This window comes from Gymnoscopelus microlampas (genome assembly GCF_963454915.1).
Source record: "Gymnoscopelus microlampas genome assembly, chromosome: 20".
Lineage (NCBI taxonomy): Eukaryota > Metazoa > Chordata > Actinopteri > Myctophiformes > Myctophidae > Gymnoscopelus > Gymnoscopelus microlampas.
In genome coordinates, this window is record NC_139957.1 from 9421809 (window position 1) to 9439500 (window position 17692).

Below are 17692 nucleotides of genomic sequence, written 5' to 3' on the forward strand. Positions count from 1 at the left end.
AATCCAAACATTCCACATGTTATTGCAAGAGTTTTTTTTTTTAAATAGCCGATCTAGAAGTTCACAACGCGCTTATAAAGTGCTCAAGTGGCCTACAAGTTTATTCTTTTGGGCTTGTTTTCCTAGACCTGGTTGTCTCACAAAACCTGGCAACACTGGCCGTGGTCCCCCATAAGGACCCAGAAATCATGGACCCGGAAGTGCTGGAAGAATGAAGTAAACAGTGGAGCTGGACGCTGGTCTATGTTGATGTTTTCTACTCTTATCAGGTAGAATATAAAGCCATTATAAAGCCCTTTTCATACTTAAATGACAGTTGAAAGTCGATATTTGACTCACCTTATAATACGCTACGTTATAATAACACAATACCTTGATAACAGTGGCTAACGTTAGCAGGCTCACGAACATGGACAGTTGGACACAGTGCATGGCCTATAGTTACACCATTTCATTTCATTACATTGTTATCATTGTTTACAGTTTGATTTACTGCAAGACTTCAACATGTGCATGTCATGATTATGTGTTCTTCCACTGTACTAGTGTCCCTGTACTGTGTGTGTGTGTGTGTGTGTGTGTGTGTGTGTGTGTGTGTGAGAGAGAGAGAGAGAGAGAGAGAGAGATGAGAGATGAGAGCAGTGATGAGCTGTGAATTTCTGAGCTAGGGAGGGTCTATTTTATAATAATATAATAATAATCTTTATTTGTATAGCACCTTTTTTTAAAACAAGTTTACAAAGTGCTTCACAACACAACCCACAACAGACAGTGTGGGGAAAGCAAAACAAAAAAACAAGACACAGACAGTTCAATTAAAAACAAACAGCAAAAAAAAACAGAAAACAACAATAGAGGCCATACAATGGAGTCCTCAGATGGGTATAGTGCTCTAGTTAAAAGCCATTCTAAAAAGGTGTGTCTTTAGACAAGTTTTAAAAATGGCCAGTGAGGTAGCTTGTCTAACTTAAAGAGGACTTTCAAGAGGACGATTATTCCATAAAAGTGGAGCCCTAACAGCAAATGCTCTAGAGAGAGAGAGAGAGAGAGAGATCAACTAAAATATGTAAATACACTAACCCAGCAACAGTGGCGTCCCCAGGAATTACATTTAGGGCAGGCGAGATTTTTTTTGCACCCCCCTTCCCCCTCACTATTACCCCCCAAAAAAGACATTTCAACTCAATCGAAAACCGGCGATCGAAAACCGGCGAAAGTGGCCGTTTTCAAGATGCTTTGGCCATTATCTCTGGAACGGAAGGATTTCGGGTTATTTGGGTTTTCTAGGGGAGGCGAGATCTTAGTTGGGCAGGCGGCCGCCTGCCCTGCCTCTACAGTGGGTGCGCCACTGCCCAGCAATGACCCATATTAAATGTTAAAGGGACAGTTCAAAATACACAAAAATATCCATGAATTCAAGTCTCCATGGGGTGACTAATCAATAGAAAAAAATATTCTTTTGGGTGAACTATCCCTTTAAGCCAGGAATGAAGAGGACCTCATGCTTGCTTTAAACCCCAAACATTCTCATTGATTCAAGTGATCTTGTCTCTCCACAGAACCTCGAGTGTGTAAAAAATGAACAACATGTCCCCTGAGGTGGCGCTGCACCGCATCGCCCCGGAGCTGCGTCCCCTCCTGTGCAGCGTGGTGCGGAATGGACGCGTGGGGCTCGACTCCACCAACTGTCTCCGGGTCACAGACCTAAAGACGGGGTGAGTTTGGAATGCTGTGCGCGCCAGCGATAAGCTCCTGTGAAGCATGCTGGACTACATTGCATGTCGCTACATTTAAGCATGCTGGACTACATTGCATATCGCTACATTTAAGCATGCCGGACTACATTGCATATCGCTACATTTAAGCATGCTGGACTACATTGCATGTCGCTACATTTAAGCATGCTGGACTACATTGCATATCGCTACATTTAAGCATGCTGGACTACATTGCATAACGCTACATTTAAGCATGCTGGACTACATTGCATATCGCTACATTTGAGCATGCCGGACTACGTTGCATATCGCTACATTTAAGCATGCTGGACTACATTGCATATCGCTACATTTAAGCATGCCGGACTACATTGCATATCGCTACATTTAAGCATGCCGGACTACATTGCATATCGCTACATTTAAGCATGCCGGACTACATTGCATATCGCTACATTTAAGCATGCTGGACTACATTGCATATCGCTACATTTGTAATGAGATATGGGACGCAGTGGCCTGTCTTTGAATTTGCACACTAATTGATGTAATGTTTTGTTCTTAAAGTGTTGTGAGTGAGTATGTACACCTGGCAGAATGCTAAGATGAAGAGGCCTAGAAGAGTGGTTTTCAAAGTGGGGTCCGGGGACCCCCAGGGGTCCTTGAGGGGGTTCCGGGGGGTTCCCCAGCCAAAATGAATAGTTAGGAAGCAAATTGACCCTTATGGGTCTGTAACTCTGAGAGTGTACAAATGGAACCAAATGGACCCTAACGGGTCCATTTGGTTCCATTTGTACACTCTCAGAGTTAAATCAACACCGATGGTGATAGATACTACAGTGTAGTTTGGGACCGACAAGAAATTGAAATGGTTGAGTCCCCCGCATATCTTTTCAAATGGGGGTCCGTGGGCTAATATGTGTCAATGTGGGGGTCCTTGACGCGAGGAAGTTTGAAAACCACTGGCTTAGAACACAGTAATAGTAAAATGATGACAGTAATATAATAATAATAATAAGTGTGTTGCTCAGGGACACTTTTGACACGTAGACCGAGGCCAGCCCAGGACGCGAACCGGGAGGGGACCTTCTATTTCCCAGGCGGCCTTCTCTTACCCGTTCAGTCTCTACCCACTCAGCTATGGCCGCCCCCGGAATAATGTCATTTGCGTTGGCATTGCTGAATGAATGTCATCACTTTGAACGTGAGGATATGACTCTCCTTTCATCTCTGTTCTCAGATGCACCTCTCTTACCCCTAGTCCATGCTGCGATCGCTTCAAGCTTCATATTCCCTATGCTGGAGAAACCCTGAAATGTGAGTAATATTAAACGCTTTTGCTTTTATTTACAAGCCTTTTGATGCTTGAAATGCAGCCACGTACCTGCCTCCATCATGTGCAGGCTGTTGCTGTAGAACTGACTCGATTTTATGACAACCGCTAGTGTCAACATCACTGAAGTCAACAGCAGACGAAAAATGTTAGTTGACTACCTTTTTTATTTGGGAAGAAAACAAAGTAAAAACTAAGCTATGATGACAAAAACTATGACCAAAAAAATGTACAATTTTGTCAACAAATGAAAACTAGACGGAAATGTTAGGGAGAGACTAGTGGAGAAGAGATCCAGTAGAACTAAGACAAGTCATTTTATGTTTTGTCTGTCATGAGGTGTCATGCTCCGATGCGTTGTTTGCTTGTAAATCGACTATTTTCGGCACACTTTTAAGTATAAATAAGGCATTATGACGCCATCAAGCCCTGCCAAAATGCATTTTAGTCGACTAAATCAACTGTAGATTTAGTTGACTAAAATTAAACTAAAATTAAAAAAATTCAGATGACTGAAATCTGACTAAAACTAAATGGAATTATATTCAAAAGACTATGACTAAAAGTAAATAAAAATTTGTTGTCAAAATTAACACTGGTCAGCAGTATTTATCATTGTTTCTGTATGCGAAATCTTGTTTACCAACCAGTCACAAAGTAGCTGAGAGATGCTGATGAAACAGAATCCAGCTCAGCCTGAGAACAGTGTCTGTCCTTGTGTGCTGTCCCCTCATTCAGTCATGAGGGCACTTGTTTCCCTAACTGGCTACTTCCCATTGGTAATGACCAGTGATGTAAAGTAACTAAGTACATTTACTCAAGTACTGTACTTAAGTACAATTTTGAGGTGTTTTTGACTTTACTGGGGTGTTCCAATGTTCTGCACTTTTACTTCTACTCCACTACATCTGAGAGGCAAATATTGTACTTTTACTCCACTACAATTATTTGAAAACTTCAGTTACTAGGTACTTTGCAGATATAAATTATTACGTTATAAAACATACATTAACAACTTTAGCCATATTTTAAACATAGGTTATTTTCAAACATTTTAGTACTTTTACTTTTGGTACTTAAAATACATTTTGATACCAATACTTTTGTTCTTTCACTCAAGTAATTTTTTTGTGCAGTATTGATACTTTTACTCAAGTAAAACATTTGAGTACTTTTTCCCACCACTGGTAATGACACAATGAAACTAGCTGGCTCATTGGAAGAATACAAAAAAACAACCAGGAAATATGCAGTCGTCCATCCACTGCAGGCTTCTGCTTCTAATACTTTCACCGTCTCATTCACAAAGCGAGAGCGAGGGCTCTCCCTGTCACAAAAGGGAGATCGACGGAAGTGGTTCAGGAGGCAGAGTGGCTTTCTAGGAGTCGGAAGAACCCCGGTTCGATCTCCAGTTCCTGCTATAGCTTCGTGTCGAAAGTGTCCTTAAGACCGGGAACGCATCTGTGTAACCACTTTAAACATTATCTTATACTTTGGCTATTCAAAAATAGCAGATCTACAACCTCATAGCGCGGTTGTAGATCTGCTATTTTTGAAAATGTTTGCAAATCTTTGAATATGTATATTTTTTAAAGAGAACATTTGTAACTCAAATCTTTGCTTCTGGGGGGTCCCTGGAACAAAATATTTTCAGATGGGGGTCCGCGGCCAAATACATATCATTTTGGGGGTCCTTGACATGAAAATGTTTGAGAACCACTGATATTATAGCAACATACATAAAAAAAACTGTGATTTAGAAGACATTTGTAGAATCCCCCAGAAGCAAAGATTCGAGTTAAATGTTCGCTTTAAAGCATATAGATTTTCATAGATTTGCACACATTTTCACGATTCGTCTAAAATAGCAGATCTACAAGCTCATAGCGCGGCACTCGGTGCCGCGCTATGAGCTTGTAGATCTGCTCTTTTTGAATAGCCAAAGAAATCTCAAAAATCTCCCGATGAGTTCGTTGGTGTGTGAGTGTTTGTGTGAATGGGTGATTTAAAGACAAGTAATGCACATTACGAAGTGCTTCGAATAAAGGCGCTATATAGAAATGCAGAATATTTACGAGGGAGAGTGACGACAATTATTTATTAGCTATACTTTTACAAAATCACAACAAACACAGCGTAGCGTTTACTTTGACTTTGGATCCTGTTTGCTGATGATTAGAGCTCCCATGTTTATACAGCATATCTCAGGCGCAGAATATGATTTGTTTAACTTTTGAGCAGCTACACGTGATATCAAAAAAAAAGAAAAACCATGGTGTTGTTTTTGTGACTCACACCCTTACTGGAATGGTGCCTCGTTTTGTGATTGAAGTCCCACATCTAAGACTTTTTTGCTGCGTGAGCTTTAGCTCCTAAACGTCTGAACGGCAAAGCCGCAGCGTGTTAGGAAGTCATTATTACCTCGCTGGAGAATGATTTTAATTTGGTGTTTCTGGAATCATAGTGAATCATGAGACCTGTTGTGAAACACGCACGCACGCACGCACGCACGCACGCACGCACGCACGCACGCACGCACGCACGCACGCACGCACGCACGCACACACACACACACACACACACACAGTGGTGGAAAGTAACTAAGTACATTTACTTAAGTACTGTACTTAAGTACAATTTTGAGGTATTTGTACTTTACTTATATCTAATTAAATTAGAGTATATCTAATTTCCAATACTTTTACTTCTACTCCACTACATCTCAGAGGCAAATATTGTACTTTTACTCCACTGCAATTACTTGAAAACTTTAGTTACTAGTTACTTTTCAGATATAAATTACTATATTATAACATTAAACACTTTAGCCCTATTTTATACATAGGCTGTTTGAAAATAGCAGATCTACAAGCTCACAACGCGTCGCATCGCGACGCGTTGTGAGCTTGTAGATCTGCTATTTTCAAACATTTTAGTGCTTTTACTTTTGGTACTTAAAGTAAGTTTTCATGCCATTACTTTTGTACTTTCACGCAAGTAAATTTTGAATTTTGGACTTTTACTTGTAACAGAGTATTCCTATATTGCCGTATTGGTGCTTTTACTTAAGTAAAGAATTGAGTACTTTTCCCACCACTGCGCGCGCGCGCACACACACACACACACACACACACACACACACACACACACACACACACACACACACACACACACCCTGTAGCAATATTGTATGTTTGCCATGTTTTGTTTCATCATAGCTGCACATAAAGCAGGTCATTGTAACTAACTGGTTGGGTGTATTTATCAGCTGACTTGAGTAGGCAAAGATCTACAGAAACTTGGGTGTACCTCTGTCAGAGGTGATAAATTACATAGACACATTCAGCTGATGCGTATATGGGTCATGCCAGGTCATTACGCACAAAAACAACAGAATCTAAACTATTCACAAAAGTGGTGCCCTTTATTTTTATTCACCTTTTTTTATTGAACTTCCATTGGCAGTGTCTACTACTGAACATTGGTGGAAATAGTACACATTTTTACAAAATTATTGGTATCAAAATGTACTAAGTAGAAATTACTCATTATGCAGAATGTCCCATTTTCACAAGTTTCCAAATGTATACAGCTCTTTTGAAAATAGCAGATCTACAAGCTCACAATGCGTCGCATCGCGACGCATTGTGAGCTTGTAGATCGGCTATTTTCAAATGGCCGAAATGTATATAGGGCTGAAGTGGGCGATGTATGTTTTGTAATAATATCCACAAAGTAACTAGTAACCAAAGTTTTCAAATAATTGTAGTGGAGTAAAAGTATAATATTTGCCTCTGAGATGTAGTGGAGTAGAAGTAAAAGTAATGACAATTGGAAATACTCCAGTAAAGTAAAAAAAAAAAAACTCAAAATTGTACTTAAGTACAGTACTTGAGTAAATGTACTTAGTTACTTTACACCACTGCTACTGAATGACAATATTTCAAAGATAGCTGAAGAAAGGAGAGCTGGATTGGAAAAACAGTTTTTTTTTCTGTGTGTGTTGAAAATACTGATCACCAAGTGATTTGAACAGATGTCTATTCATTTCAGATTGCAGCAGTGTACACGGAAATTGAAGCTTGTATGTGCAGGTGTAAAAACATTCAGCGAGGGGAAAAAATAAGTTGTAAATACAATGTTACTCCAGCTCATTTGGCATTCTTTACCTTTTTAAAAAGCTCTTAGATCTTTCCACATAAGATGACATTAGTATGCGCATGAGTGTTTCGGGCAAAATGACATGATTTACGTCACATCTTGTTGTAGTAAAGTAATTAGGGCCTGGCGGCTGTCATCTGCTGACATCTGCTTGTTTGCCATTGTTTTCCTTTTCTTCTACGAGGAACTGTGCCTTCCTGTGGCATGAAAATAAACAAGGCCTTGCACACCTATGCCAAACTTCCTCATCTGGCATTTGTGGAGCAATCAATCTTTTATGAAACGTAAATTACTGACGTCTCTAAGTGAAGTCTTGATGAAGCACGTACACGTTCTTAGAATTTTGTCGTGATAACTGAATTTTGACACTAGTTCTCAGGCAATCCCTGATGATTGCCCAAAGTCACAGTGAAGCCGTCAGTGGTTTCTCACTTGGCAGAGACCTCAACATGATCATGACTTGCCTTTTAGTGTCTGAGGTTGTGAGTTCAAGACGCTGGCAAATGCAGAAAGACTTATATCTACTCAGGCATTGTGCGATCTTCTTCTTCTTCTCCTTCTCCTCCTCCCCCTCCTTAGCCTGGTAACCCCCCCCTTCCGGAAATCTCATTTGCATTTGATTTCAGCAATTGGTCTGGTCTGCAGACCTGTATGGGCAATTTGGCTGTGGCCGGGAGCTGGGCGGGATTAGTACCGTTGACTGACAACCCCTTCAGCCAATCAGCAGTTCGTTCCCCTTCAGCCAATCAGCAGTTTGTTCCCCTTCAGCCAATCAGCGGTTCGTTTCCCCCACCACCAGCCAAGGGGACTTTTGAGAGGGCCATGCCGAAAATAGGTTGCTTTGTTTATTCGGATACATGCGTGTCACTGCCGGCCCCTGCCGGTTCTCTGAATTTTTATTTTTAAATAGGCTCTGTCATGATTAATTGACCACATTTATGAAGTTAAACAACTAAATTCTATTCGAACGGTATCTTAAAAGTAAATTCCGTGCCTCAAAAAATAAGCTTGAGAGCGTTTTGAAGTTTTAAAACCGAAACCAAAACAGCGGACATAATTTCAATGGCGGCCGTCCCATTTCGGTCGGCTGCACTCGGCTCCATTCGGGTTCACTCGGGTTCCACACCCGATTGGCCAACCTCCGCTGTCAATCACAGAACAATGAGCGAGGACGCTGATTGGAGAGTTCATGTTGTGAACTCCGCAGAAACGCCCAGACAGCCCTGCAGGCCAGACTCACTCCTGATATCAAATGGAAATGAGATTTTTACGGAGGGAGGGGTTTACCAGGCTACCCCCCCCTCCTCATACTCCTCCTCCTTCATCATTCCTCCTCCTCCAATCAGGAAATCTGCCTTCCCATGCATGAAAATAACACTTTGTACTCAGGTCCAGTCTTATGTCATACCTTCTGAACTAGCGCTACAGTGTTTCATCCAATAGCGTCCCGGGCTGAATGTCATGATGCTCTGACTCTCAACTAATGGTTCATGAAACGCATCATAAGAGAGCTTGTGTTCTCTCTCTCTCTTTATCTCTCTCTCTCTCTCTCTCTCTCTCTCTCTCTCTCTGAACTGTCCACAGCCCTCCTCTGAGACACAAGTAGACAGAAATGGTGTCATCTTAGTGAGCATTAGTGAGGACCAATTATATGAAGATAGGCTGAAAATCGGTGAAGTGGTCCTTTAACATGCCATCTCCGTGAATTTGCAGCTATTTCTGAGTTTTGAGTGGATTATGATGACCACACCAAAAAAAAAACATTTTTCCATCACCATCCATTAGCTTTTACACAGTCTTATGTTTCATTCAATCACGCAAGAGTGTCCCGGGTTTATGATGCTCTGACCGCTCAGGTACTCCAGTAACAATAACCTTTCATTCATACAAACATAGAAACACTTGTAACCATGTCAGCCTGCTTTTTCACTACTCTTATGATTTCTCTGGGTATACAGTAGCTCAACATGATCATGACAATCATTCTTTCTTTCTTTCCATTTCCTGCTCCCGAAGTCGGGGGTGACCAATCAGGGTCCAGTATTCAAATATGAGAGACTGTAATTGGTAGTTGGTTGTAGGTCTAATCAATTGCGTCCAGAGCCATTCTTTTGATCCCGCCCCCTTGGATTGGACCCATTAGGACTATGTAACCACTTTAACCATTATTTTTACACTTTGGCTATCCAAAAATAGCAGATCTACAAGCTCATAGCGCGGCACCGAGTGCCGCGCTATGAGCTTGTAGATCTGCTATTTTTGAAAAATCATGAACATTTGTGCAAATCTTTGAATATATATATTTTTTATAAAGGAGGGGGGGTCCCTGGAGCAACATATTTTCCGCGGCCAAATACATATAATTTTGGGGGTCCTTGACATGAAAAAGGTTTGGTTCCAGGGACCCCCAGAAGCAAAGATTTAAGAGTTAAAAATGTGGTTTAAAAAAAAATATATATATTCAAAGATTTGCACACATTTTCAAATAGCAGATCTATAAGCTCGCTATGAGCTTGTAGATCTGCTATTTTTTGAATAGCCAAAGTATAAAACAGTGGTTGTAGCCTATAGCTAAAAATCTAAAATGACACCGATGCGTTCCCCCCGTCTTAAAGGGTTAAATGACAATTTTGACCCAGACAGTTCTTCTGCTGATGAACCCTCCTGTGTTTCTCATTTGACTTCCTCCTCTTCCTAGTGTTCTACTTCCCCCTTCCTTCCTCCTCAGAATGCCCCGCGCTGACTCATTGCTGCGGAGCGCCTATAGTTATCATTACTAGACCGTCACCGGGCCACTCGGGGAACCATGCCAGTTGGAAACGCGTGCCCCAGTTATGGACGACCCATTGTTACACGTTGTCAGAGTACATATTGCCCATGTATGGAGTTTAATAATACATTTTATTTGTAATTTAATACATTTTATTTGTAACGCACTTTAAATTTGAACCAAATCTCAGAGTGCTACATATTAAAAAAAAAAATCACACCCTTTGTGAAGGTAGCGGTGCCTTTGATACATTTTGTCATCGATATGTGTTTATAATGTGTTTATAGGGCATCGCAGTTCCCGCCCACTTCCTGGTGCCGGAAGAAAATACTCAATGCATTTTTCCCATTGACTTTTCCAAAAATATTTATATCAATTCATTTAAGCCTAGAATCAAGCTATCCAGGCTCCCAGTGAATCATGACCATAAAACGTTTGATTCTGTGAAAAAACTTTTTTGAAAACGGCAAAACAAAGGGTATTTATTAAATATAGTATATCATATAATTAAATATAAAAATAAAAAAAATCACAGAAAAAAACGTTTAATGGTCATGATTCACTGGGAGCCTGGATAGCTTGATTCTAGGCTTAAATGAATTGATATAAATATTTTTGGAAAAGTCAATGGGAAAAATGCATTGAGTGTTTTCTTCCGGCACCGAGTGGAACCCGGAAGTGGCCGCAACTGCGATGCCCTATAGCCACGTGTCACGTGAAGCTTGACCAATCACTTTGTTGACGTACGCACCTGACCAATCAGAACGTTGACACACACGGACAAAGTCAGGTATAGAAAGAAGGTATAAAAAATAAAATAAAATAAATAAATAAATAAATAAATAATAATAATAATAAAACAGTGAAATGAATAAAATTCAGATCTAAGATCAGCTATACACAGTTAAGAAGAAAAAAACACACACATTGCATCACTGAGTTTGCATCTTTTACAGTAGGATTGATATTTTGCAGTTCTACAGGTACATAGCCTATATGCTATATTAGCCACGTGACGGTGTAACAACCCAACGTTCTATTTGTCATCGATATGTGTGTTTGAATGTTTCAACACTCACACAGCGGTGGTGGCACTGGCGGCAGACCCGGCAGGGAGCGAGGGAAAAAAGTGCCATTGGCGTGGCATGCAGCGTTGCTTCTGATGTTAGTTTACTGGTTGATGTACTTTCCTGTGATTTAGCCTGAGGAAGAGTGTTTGTTTAGTCAAGGATGCAAGGGCCCTAGGTTTTTTTCTTCTTCACTTTTTTCAATGGGGGAAAGTAACACAACATTTACTTAAGTACTGTACTTAAGTACAATTTTGACTGAGGTATTTGTACTTTACTGGAGTATTTCCAATTTTCAGTACTTTTACTTCTACTCCACTACATCCCAGAGGCAAATATTGTACTTTTACTCCACTACAATTATTTGAAAACTTTAGTGACTAGTTACTTTTTTGTTTATGATTATTATTACAAAACATGCATTAACCACTTCAGCCCTATATACATTTCGGCCATTGGAAAATAGCCGATCTACAAGCTCACAATGCGTCGCGATGAGCTTGTAGATCGGCTATTTTCAAATTGTATACATTTGAAAACTTGTGAAATGGGACATTCTGCATAATGAGTACTTTCTACTTTTGTACTGTAAGTATACTTTGATACCAATACTTTTGTACTTTTAAGTAAGCTTTCAATTCCGGACTTTTACTTGTAACAGAGTATACTTCTTCTACATTGCAGTATCGGTACTTTTACTCAAGTAAAAAAAAATTGAGTACTTTTTTCCCACCACTGCTTTTTTTCTAACCCCTTTTTTTTTTTGCCAGTGTCTGGACCTGCCCGCCGATCGCGTGCAAGAGCATGGCACACACTGGCAGGGAACCGTGCCCCATTATTAGTGCACGCTAAGCCCCCCCCTCCCAACTCCACCTCACTACATCTGTGGTCGGGCGCTGCTGCACGCTGATTGGCGGTCGTTTACCGTTGTTCTCTTATTAGCTTGTTATTGACCAATTATTCAGTTCTCCAAAGGCTCTGCCATTGTTTGTCGGCCTGATTGCTATGTAAGGTTAAAAAACGTGTACAAAGAACCCCGATGCCAACAAGGCCTCCCATTTCCTTACACAGCTCTCCCCCCATGGGTTAGGGCTGAGCCCTGTATACTGGACCCACATGTCTGACTGGCTTCCAGGCCCTTCTTTGTAACAGATTTACAGCACATCCTCTCCTCTCCGCTCTCTCCTCTCTCCTTGTTTGACACTTTCCCCACTGGAAAAACACTGCCATATGTGTATGTTTGTCTCCTCTTGCTTGTCCCCGGCGCACCGCACACACACACACACACACACACACACACACAATCGCGGAAAAGCAAGAACAGAACAGCCTAGAATGGACAGAAATAGCATTGTGTAACATAATACATAACATTTTCTTTTTTTGTTTTGAACATGGTGAACCAGGCCTTGATTTTTCCATAGCTGCACACAGAGCACCCCGTGTGATAGGCTAGTGTGTTGTGTTGTCTTGTCCTCGCCTGAGCCTATTCCGTTTAGCCCGGTAAGACCGGGAACGCATCCTGTGTCATTTTTTTTTTATTTCTTTGGGCTATTCAAAAAATAGCAGATCAACAAGCTCGTAGCGCGGCACCGAGTGCCGCGCTACGAGCTTGTAGATCTGCTATTTTTTGAAAAATCTCGAACATCGGTGCAAATGTTTGAATATATATATTTATATATTTTTTTACTCAAATCTTTGCTTCTGGGGGAATCTACAAATGTCTTCTAAATCCTAACAGTTTTTTTTTTTTAAATGTATGTTGGTATATATATATCAGTGGTTCTCAAAGTTTTTCATGTCAAGGACCCCCAAAATTATATGTATTTGGCCGCGGACCCCCATCTGAAAATATTTTGTTCCAGGGACCCTCAGAAGCAAAGATTTGAGTTAAAATGTATATATATATATTCAAAGATTTGTACACATTTTCATGACATTTTTTTTTCTTCAAAAACAGCAGATATACAAGCTCATAGCGCGGCACCGAGTGCCGCGCTATGAGCTTGTATATCTGCTATTTTTGAATAGCCCAAGAAATCTAAAAATGACACAGATGCGTTCCCGGTCTTAATGGGTTAACTATTGCATCAATGCTCGCTCTCTCACTGGCTTGAAAGAATAGGATCCTTTGCTATACCACTGTTTGACAGTTTCACCAGCAGCTCCACTGGTTTGAGATGAATGTCTACAGTATCTTGGATTATTACTGTCGCCATGTAAAACAGTTATACTCTCTAACTCTAACCCCCAGTTTGAGACGCATTAAAGGGATAGTTCACCCCCAAAATGACTTTTTTCCTATCGATGAGTCAGACTTGAACTCATGGAGTTTTTTTTTTGTTTTAATTATATAATTTGATGACCGGCAGCGGTTCCGGTAGGAGACACAAAGAGTCTCCTTTGTGTCTCCTACCGGAACCGCTGCCTACCGGTTCTCTGGTCACCAAATTATTGGCTTAGGAATGCGACAAAAACGAAAAAATATCCATGAATTCACCCCCATTTGATACAGTATTTATCTCTAGGACACAGGTCTGCAATCCTGGGTGTCAATTTAACTCTTGAGAGTGCATACATGGAACCAAGTGGGGCCGTAACGGCCCATTTCATTCCAATTCTTACCCTCTTTTGAATTACACACCCGTAAGGGTTCATTTGGTTGGTAACAAACTATCATCCCTTTAACTGGGGAACCCTTGGGGGTGCCAGGGACCCCCGCGCCGACAACCAGCGATGTTAAAAGATTCTCTAGATCCCTGCAGAGCCAGGCTACACACAGCTCATCTTTAGCTTAATATGCAGTGGTGGAAGAAGTACTCACATTTTGTACTTTTACTAAAAGTACCAATGCCGCAATGTAGAAATACTCTGTTACCAATAAAAGTCTGGTATTCGAAACGAACTTGAGTAAAAGTACAAAAGCGTTCGCATTCAATTATGCTTAAGTACCGAAAGTAAAAGTACTCCTTTTGCAGAACGTCCCATTTCAATCGTTTTGAAATGTATAAATATCATTTGAAAATAGCCAATCTACAAGCTCACAATGCGTCGCATCGCGACGCATTGTGAGCTTGTAGATCTGCTATTTTCAAATGGCCGAAATGTATGTAGAGCTGAAGTGCTTAATGTATGTTTTGTAATAATAATCAAAATCTACAAAGTAACTAGTAAGTTTTCAAGTCATTGTAGTGGAGTAAAAGTACAATATTTGCCTCTGAGATGTAGTGGAGTAGAAGTAAAAGTACTTTTGAATGCCAGATATAGTATGTTGTTTATGAGTACCAGTATTACACGCAATACTTGTTCAACAGAGGGTGCAAGATGCCTTTTTCCTCCCATGAGATGTGTCTATAGCAATGTGAATTCTTTCCTTTTTTTTTGTTTTCCTTGCAGGGGACATCATATTCAATACTCGGTATCCAGAGCTACCGCCAGACTTTATTTTCGGGGAGGACGCAGAGTTTCTACCCGAACCCGGCGAACTACCGGTGAGTTACGTCATCTTTATTAACACGGCTTGATTGAACGCTCGATTCCGATTGGTCAGTCACAGCATTCTGCGGTCTGTTATTTCTCGATGGAAGAAGAGTATAGGGATACTGCCTCCATCTACTGCACACGTATAGTTGTGTTTTGTTATACTCTACCAGTGGTGGAAAGTAACTCAGTACATGTACTCAAGTTCTGTACTTAAGTACAATATTGAGGTATTGTTTTACTTTACTGCAGTATTTCAAATTTTCAATACTTTCAATTTACTTCTACTCCACTAAATATTGTACTTTTACTCCACTACAGTTAGTTGTGGAGTTTGAGTTACTACAGTAGTTACTTTATAGATTTAGATTATTATTACAAAACCTACATTAACGACTTCAGCCCTATATTTATATATATATACATACTCTGGCTATTTGAAAATAACTAATTTTGCTTGTAGATCGGCTATTTTGAAAAAGTTTTTGTACATTTGAAAGCTTGAGAAATTAGACTTTTTGCCTAATGAGTACTTTTACTTTTGGTACTTTAAGTACATTTTGATACCAATACTTGTTTACTTTTACTCAAGTAAAATGTTCATGCAGGTCTTTTACTGCATGAAAATTCTTCTTTTACTAGATGTATTTCTACAATGCGGTATTGATACTTTTACTTAGGTGGGAAAAAAAATGTACATCTTCCATCTCTGTACTCTACCATACAGATCGGTTCAAATAATGTTGTATTCATTCGAATAAGACTGCAGCTTTAAGTGCAATCTCTACCACAGCCTGTCACATGTATGTCGTATGGGTGTGTTTTACAACAAATTTATGTCCTCTCTGTAGCACAGGAAACAAATTTGCCATTGGGTTTGTTTTCTGTCATCCCCCCCCCCCCCCGCCACTTGTTAACACTGGAGTTTTTGTCAGTTTTTGTCAGTGCAACGTGATGCCATTTTGTGGTCTGAAAATGTCAGACAGATGCTTCAAATTGCTGATGGTAAATGCAGTGCACTGAGTGACGCTATAGCAGCGAGAGGGAGATGAATTAGAGCCACATCCCACTGTTGCCAAGAGCAAGGCAACTCGGAGTTAACCCAGTGAGCACCGGGAACGCATCTGTGTCATTTGACGATGTCTTTGGGCTATTCAAAAATAGCAGATCTACAAGCTCATAGCGCGGCACCGAGTGCCGCGCTATGAGCTTGTAGATCTGCTATTTTTGAAAAGTCGTGAAAATGTTTTTTTTAAATATATTTTGTCTTTTTCTGCCTTTATTTGAGAGGAAAGTAAGGCTGACAGGAAATGGGGAGAGATATGGCAGCAAAGGCCGTCGGGATTGGGAGTCGAACCCGCGACACACTGTCAGACTGGATTACCAGCCTATGTGGTCTGCGCCTGGACTGCTAGGCCAGCAGGCACCCTGAATATATATATATATATATATGTTTTTTAAGCGAACATTTGTAACTTAAATCTTTGCCTCTGGAGGTACCTGGAACTAAACATTTTTACAAACGTTCGCTTTACAAAATATATATTCAAAGATTTGCACGAGTTTTCACGATTTCACCCAAAAAATAGCAGATCTACAAGCTCATAGCGCGGCATATGAGCTTGTATATCTGCTATTTTTGAATAGCCCAAAGAAATAAAATGACAGAGATGTGTTCCCGTATTGAATGGGCTAAGTGAACAGAGAGAGAAATGGACTGAGACTATTCGGGGTCTATTTGTACACTCTCTGAGTTACAAGCGGATACGTGAGGATTTTACTGTGTAGTTCACAACAAACCAGCACAATGGGTGTGTGTGTGGTCAATAACATTTTTACATTACGTGCATATCTTTAGTTGTGTATCCCTCTTTACCTGGAACCGATCCGCCGTGATTATTTTCTTTCTTTTTCTTTAAATAAAGAGCAGAAACTAAGTCACGACTCAGTTACAAGCAAACTTATGCCAGCATGAGGGAGTTTGCGAAGAATGTTTTTGTAGAAAGATGGAGAGAGAGAGTTTATTTCGATCATCAGCAACAGTATCATAAAACATTTAAAAAAATCTGGTCAATCAAAAAGGTATAGGCTGAGAAGCTAAAATGTCATTTTGTTTAACATTATTTATTAATGTACCCTTTTGCTGAGTATTACTATGGATCTCCACGGGTCCAGGCTATGATTGTAATCCATTCATGGATACGTTTTTGTTTTTGTCACGTTCCTAAGCCAATAATTCGATGACCGGCAGCGGTTCCGGTAGGAGACACAAAGAGTCTCCTTTGTGTCTCGTACCAGAACCGCTGCCTACCGGTCCGCTGGGCATCAAATTATTGGTTTAGGAATAAAAAAAAAAATCCATGAATTCAAGTCTCCATGGGGTGACTAATCCATAGGAAAAAAAGTAATGTTTTGGGTGAACTATCCCTTTTTAAGCCTGATTTATACTAGTTGCACGCTGGTGTTGCGTGCCGAAAATAGCAGATATACAAGATCACAACGTTGTGAGCTTGTATATCTGCTATTTGCTGAGCAAGTATAGCTGAGGCTTTGTACACGTGACACAACGCTTCTTTTCACCTGTGAATTAAAAAAAAAATAGCAGATATACAAGCTCATAGCGCGGCACCGAGTGCCGCGCTATGAGCTGCTATTTTTTTTTTATCGTGAAAATTGTGGCAAATCTTATATATATATATATATATATATATGTTTTTTTTTGTTCAAGTGAATATCTTGCCCTGGCCAAGCTGTTGTAGGAGTCACTGTAGCGCAGCAACAGATATGGCCCTCTCTGCCCAGCTTCCCACCTGCAAACACGGCCTGTTGTTTTCTTAGCCAACACCATTTCTTTGGCTATTCAAAAACAGCAGATATACAAGCTCATAGCGCGGCACCGAGTGCCGCGCTATGAGCTTGTAGATCTGCTATTTTTTGTGTGTGAAAAGTTTGAATATATATATGTCTTCTAAAACGATTTATATTTTGTCAAATATTTTGTTCCAGGGACCTCCCGAAGCAAAGATTTGAGTTCAAAATGTTCGCTTTAGAAAATTGTTCGCTTTTCAAAAATAGCAGATCTATGAGCTTGTAGATCTGGCCCGGATTGAATGGGTTAAGACCTGAGGCCGATTCTACAAATGCCTTCTAGACCAGTGGTTCT

The 17692-nt window shown here is 40.4% G+C and overlaps 1 protein-coding gene across 1 annotated transcript in view; it reads left to right on the forward strand.

Annotated features, from left to right (window-relative positions):
• The first annotated feature begins 181 nt into the window (after nucleotides 1–181).
• The window catches only part of babam2 (BRISC and BRCA1 A complex member 2), a 126802-nt gene continuing 109291 nt past the window's right edge, over nucleotides 182–17692 (forward strand). Inside the window, exons 1-4 of the mRNA XM_084045254.1 lie at nucleotides 182–269; nucleotides 1560–1715; nucleotides 2959–3035; nucleotides 14446–14540. Coding sequence (XP_083901380.1) covers nucleotides 1579–1715; nucleotides 2959–3035; nucleotides 14446–14540 — 309 coding nt within the window. The 5' untranslated portion in view covers nucleotides 182–269; nucleotides 1560–1578. The remainder of the gene's footprint in view (nucleotides 270–1559; nucleotides 1716–2958; nucleotides 3036–14445; nucleotides 14541–17692) is intronic.